We start from the raw sequence: 6,428 nt of genomic DNA on the forward strand, positions 1-6,428 counted from the left end.
GACCATTCCCTTTTCCCTAGGTATTTGAGGCCTAGTAGTTTATACACCTTCCTGTTACCCTCCCCTCCCTGTCATTCGTGACAGATAGATGTCTCCACAACAAAACAGGATTCTCATTATTTTTAAAATACAGATATTTCCATACTAACAATCTATGTTGTAAATCACTACATTTTAGAAGCAGAGCTGTTGTCCCTTTAATTATGTCTGCTCACTCACCATATAATAGTGGGTTTATATAATTGTAACTAGCAATGGGCAATCAGCTCAATGTTACACCCTTCCAACTCTAGCTGTGCTTGGCTGAGCAGACATCTGCTAGGCAATGCAATCCCGCTGTGTGGATAGCACAATACGCTGCAGTCATCTGTCATCCCAGTAAGGACGTCCATTCCGGCACCTGCAGATGGGAAGTACTGTACAAGATTTGATCTTTGCATTGCGAAATCCTTAATGCAATTTTGTTATCAAAAGAAAAATCTCCTAAAGGACAGACTTGTAAATTAAGACTATGAATACTTTAATTGTATCAGGTAATGGGTGGAGGTCAGCATAAGGTGCCATTGAGAGCAGTGGAGAACCCATGAAGACTATGAATACTTACCTTTCCTTGTTGCCTATTACCAGTACATCTTCATTTAAAGTTTATATTGAAATTGACACTTCCGGTAGTATTAGTCTCCTAGGTATTCTGCAGTTTTGATTAGATGTTCCTGGTAACTTTTACTGTATCATGTAATGAGTGGAGGTCACCAAGAAGAGCCATTGAGAGCTGTGGAAGACCCCAGAAGACTATAAATACTTCCTTTACCTTGATGAATTTTACCAGTACGTAATTGTTCGAAATTTATATGGGAACCAACATTTCCGGTGGTGTCAGTCTCCTGGGTGCCCTGGAGTTTTGATTGGTTGCTCCTGCTAACCTTCTCAACCTTCTACTGTATCTGTAATGAGTAGAGGTGACCCAGATGGGCAATTGAAAGCTGTGGACCCAGGAGGCCAACACTACTGGATGTATCTGCTTCCTTTAGGGCTAGACAGAAAAAATTCCCATAAACAATACTGAATTCAACAACTGTAGGCTGGGTGCCAAGGCAATGTATATTTATGCCATGTTGTTTACACCATACATCCACAATCCTAACAGGAACCCTGAATGGAATCTAGAAGATGACTAGAAAAAAAAGCTGGTGGCAGATGGAATAACTGTGCTATACTGTGCTTTTGGTATTGTTACATGTTCCTAATATATCTTACACTGCCCCACTGTAACTATATTATGACTTCTCCAGGTGCATTGCCTCCATGTCATACACGAAGAAACAGGACCACAAGGGGGCGCTACGGCTTGCACAGAGGTGGTGTGAGCCCTGGAAAGGCACAGAGTCTAAGCAGTACCAAGGTTTTCTCCAGAGCCTCTGATGGTGAGGATGTTGGGCCGCTGGTTACTGGGCACACCAAGGTGGGCAAAACATGGTACCAAATCACAAAGCAGAAAAAGTTGAGTAAAGCCGGGGTTGAGGCAGTCAGCAAGCAAGAGAGGGTCATACACCAGGGGTCAATTGCCAGGGATCCGGGAGACAGACGACAGCAGTGACACAGGGGCCACCGCGGGCACAGGGAACACAGGAGACACTGAAAGCAACAAGAGGTACAGGTGACTAAGGGATATCCACAGACAGAGAGGAATACTGGAACAGCACAAGGAAGTTGGATGGGAACCAACAGACTGGACAACGAGGGGTTAACACAGGAGCTGGACAGAGGAAACACTGAATTAAGCACCAGGTGAATAGAAACTAGCTCAACAGAACTAGGGGGTCGGCACAATGAAGACACGTTGCATGAACACTGAGTGCAGTGTGTGAGCTAGCTAAATAGCCAGGGATGGTAAAGAGGCTATTTTCTGATTGGCCAGTGGATTGGAAGGAATTGATAAAGCTTGAAAGCAGAGGCACGCCCAGAATCAGAACTGCCTGCATGCACAGGGGAGAGGCGTCTGCGCTTTAGTGAGGAGGAGGTGAGTGTGACATACCACCGACCGGAACTTAAACTCACTATATCAAAATATCCACCTGATAGGTAAAAAACTCAAAAAGTCCTTCAAACTATAAAAAACACTTTTGTATCGAGCATTTCACATTGATATGTTGGTACAAGAACATGCTGATTTGTCTGTCATAATCTATAACTATTCATTGAGAGAAGTAAGTTTGAATCCACAGAGAGGAGACTAAGGACTTACCAATAAACAGGTGGTCATTTTAATGCAGTGATACACATGTGCAAATGTATTAATCATTGAAGATTACCAGAAATACACACTAGTGTTTCATACTTCATTCTGCTTGATTTCATATTTTATTTATTGTTATGCACGTTACTTGTATCTTGTGTTTTGACACTGGTCTCCCATGCCAGTGCTTGGCTTCCTATGTTTTTTGTTTCACTGGCCCTACAAATGGGCAGAAATAAATACCAATATTTGCCCTGCCATAGACTTTTTTTGGGGCAACAGCAAAGTGTGTACACTTAGAACAAAATTCTAAAATCTATTTGTGAACCAAACCTAGGGGAGATCTGGCCATCCCTAAAATACCTTCACCACCCTGCTGCTCCACTGCCTGATAAACATTTAAAGTATTCCACTCGAATACTATGTTGACTTTTTTCCCAAACTGTGCCCCTTTTCCAGCACCCATTTATGTAGAAGTATATCTACAAAAATTCAGGGGATCTCCCCAGTTACCATTTACATGGACATGTTCTGCAATATGGAAGATGTTTAATTCTAATGAGTTTTATGATGATTTTCAAAACAAAATCTTCTGGTCCCCCTTTCTCTCCTACACTTTCATAGTTACATAGTAAGTTCAGTTTGAAAAAAGTCCATAAAGTTCAACCACTAGGGAAATAAACATATCCAAATATAAAACCCTATGGACATAGTTGATCCAAGGAAAGGCAAAAAAAAATCCCTGGTATAATTTGTTCCAACAGGGGAAAAAATCCATCCCGATTCCATGAGTCAATCAGATGTTCCCTGGATCAGCAGTCACTGTTAACTTTACTTTAAAGCTTTAATCCCCAGTTATATTCTGTCCCTCTAGAACTCATCCAGCTTTTTCCTAAAGCAATCTATAGTAGTTGCTGAAACTAGTTCCTGAGGGACCCGATTCCACGTTTTCATAGACCTAACAGTGAAGAATCCCTTCCTTATCCGGAGCTTAAACCTTTTTTTCCTCCAGACGCAAAGAGCGCCCCCTTGTGTAGTGATTCTAAAGTGAATAATGGGGAAGAGAGTTCTCTATATGGACCGTTTATATATTTATACAGGGTGATCATATCCCCCCTTATACGTCTCTTCTCATGGAAGAATAGATTCAGTTCAGCTAATCTCTCCTCATAGCTGAGCTCCTCCATTCCTTTTATTAGTTTAGTTGCCCTTCTCTGCACTCTCTCCAATTCCACAATGTCCTTTCTGTGAACTGGTGCCCAAAACTGGACTGCATATTCCAGATGTGGTCTGACCAATGCTTTGTACAGGGGAGGATTATGTCTTCATCTCTGCAGTCTATTCCTCTTTTAATACAAGAAAGTACTTTACTAGCTTTAGATATTGCAGCTTGGCATTGAATGCTGTTATTAAGTCTATGATCTACCAGAACACCCAGATGCTTTTCCATTTCTGACTCCCCCAAATGTATTCCCCCTAGATAGTATGAACCATGCATGTTGTTAGCTCCCAAGTGCAGATTTTTACATTTATCTATATTAAATGTCATTTGCCACTTGGCTGCCCAATCAAACAGTACATCCAGGTCTGCTTGTAGATTATAGACATCCTGTATGGACTTCATTCCACAACATACTGTAGTTTGGTGTTACCTGCAAACCCTGGGGCACACCACTAATAACCTTAGACTATTCAGAGTATGAATCATTAATCACTACTTTCTGGATGCGATCTTTAAGCCAGTTCTCTATCCATTTACATGTTGACTTTTGTAAGCTTATTGACCCTAACTTGCTTGTCTGTGGGGTACAGTGTCAAATGCTTTAGCAAAGTCCAAGTACATTATATCAACTGCTATTCCACTGTCTACCTGTTTAATTACTTCGTCATAAAAAGAAAGTAAATTTCTTTCTTGAAGCCATGCTGACTATCACTTATTATTTTCTAGCAGAAACTCCTCTATGTGGTTCTTTATCAAACTATAACATCTATGGATGTTAAACTTACCGGTTTGTAGTTCCTTGGTAAAGACTTTGCTCCCTAATTGAAGATAGGAACCAAATTGGCCTTAAGGCAATCCATTGGTACCGTGCCAGTGACTAAAGAGTCAAAAAATTATAAACAATGGCTTTGAAATAACTGAGCTTAGCTCTTTGAGGACACGTGGATGTAATCCATCAGGTCTTGGTGCTTTGTCAACCTTGATTTTATCCAACTGTTTCTCAATCATATCATTTTTTAGCCATTATTTCCTTTGAGTAGACAGAGCTAAAAATGTTTAGTAAATCTGCCTTGTCTTTATCCCCAGTTACCGACCCAGCCCCTTTAAGGGGGCTAAATGCTCAGATCTGATCAGATTTGCAATTAATATATTTAAAAAAATGTTTTGGGTTTGCCTTACTTTCCTTTGCAATCTGTCTTTTTGCACATTTTATCTCCTATTGAGATCTTTTGTTTTATTCTTTATAGTTTTCAAATGATGAAGGTGATCCTTAATTTTTATATTTTTGGAATTCCCTTTTCATGTTCAGTGGTCTCTGTTCAAATACAAGTATTTGACTGCACAATGAACAATAGGCTGCAAACGCATTTCAATAGGATGTGCTGTATTCAAAGAAATACAACACAAAGCAAATCAGGTCAACTATAGAACTGCTGCATGTCAAATTCAGGAAAACAGCTCCCTCTCCATGTTTCCTTCAGCATGCATCCTTTTTTCTTTTGTACTCATTTTAGACTCATAGGGGTCTATTGATAGATTTTTCACTCGTCAACTCTCTGCCATTTTTTCATTTGGATGGGTTCGAATTTCTATGCAGAATTCTCTTCAATGCATATTAAAAGTCAGGCTCATTCTGCTACTTAGTGACCAGTTATCAAAAAAATCACAGCAGTCAATATATTATTAACACTGTATCTTCTCCAAACATCCAAATGAGAAAAGTGGCCAAATCTTAGCCAAATTGAAGGGTAAAGGATTTTTAAGTAGACCCTTTACTATGAACCTTTTCTTTCAATGGTCTCCTTAATTTATTTTTTAGATGTATTCTGGTCGTAATCTGCGTAATGTGAAGGTTGGCTTTTTTTTCCTGCTTTCTTTATCGTTCTACTAATTATTTAAAATAAAGTAATATATACTATTATTAGAGAAATATTTTGTATTATAAACAGCTGCTCTTTTATCATTGTTCATTCTTTGTTGCATTTTAGTTTTCTGATATTGGCTGTACATCATGGCTTTGGACCTACCTTCCTAATAGTGGCAATGGTGGACCATATCTGTGCAATGGGTGCATGTGACAGGGTGACAATACAAGAGCAGAATTGGAAAGCAGCTGTCACCTAAGAACAGGAAATGCCTAAGCAAAATCTGCATAGCAGAATTTGCTACAAATTAAAAAAAAAAAAAGAAACGTGGGGAGTTATGTAATGTTTTCCACATTGTTTGGGTTTAAATACAATCTGATGCCTAACTACAGGAAAAATTGAAAACATCTGCCAGGGGAGCTTCCCCGGCAGGCAATAATTTCATCTCCTGCATGGTGAAAGCATTGTAAACCCTGGGAGAGTCACATAGATGGGGAATATGGAGGGTATGTTTTTTTTTTAGTGTCGCATTCACCTATTTTAAACAAAAAAGAATCAATTTTCAAGGGTTTAAAGGCACTAATTCTAAAGCATATCACACATTTTAAAACATATAGGATTTTTTATGTAATTAAAAATGTAAAGCTATATTGGCTGTTACAGAAACATTGTACATCTATTCTCACAGTGTTTGACGCATTTCGCAACATAAGCTTCTTCAGGACTGATGAAACTGGTATATCTGAAATCATATCTACCAAGTATGAAAACAAACAGACATAGCCACAACTATTGTGGCAATCCTTCAAGATGACAAATCCAAAGGGCAAAGCAGACCCAACATCTCTGTATATAAGTTTTTTGGAGGGCCATATCATCAAGGTCTAAAGATTTTGTTGTGCTCGATATGCAAAGTTTTTTTTCTGTGTATGGTCATCAGTCCTGAGGAAGCTCATGTTGTGAAACGCGTCAAACACTGTGAGATTGGATGTAGAAACAATGTTTCTATAAAAGCTAATATATCTTTATCTATTTTTAATTATATAACAAATCATATTTTAACTTAAAAATGTGTGATACACTTGATAATTAGTGCCCTTAAAGT

At 39.0% G+C, this 6,428-nt stretch overlaps 1 protein-coding gene across 1 annotated transcript in view; it reads right to left on the minus strand.

Moving 5' to 3' along the window:
- Positions 1–6,428, minus strand: part of DLG2 (discs large MAGUK scaffold protein 2) — a 767,759-nt gene that overhangs the window by 225,143 nt on the left and 536,188 nt on the right. Inside the window, exon 14 of the mRNA XM_072398627.1 lies at positions 605–617. Within this exon, the coding sequence (XP_072254728.1) occupies positions 605–617 (13 nt within the window). The remainder of the gene's footprint in view (positions 1–604; positions 618–6,428) is intronic.

This window comes from Pyxicephalus adspersus, chromosome 1, assembly GCF_032062135.1.
Source record: "Pyxicephalus adspersus chromosome 1, UCB_Pads_2.0, whole genome shotgun sequence".
NCBI lineage: Eukaryota > Metazoa > Chordata > Amphibia > Anura > Pyxicephalidae > Pyxicephalus > Pyxicephalus adspersus.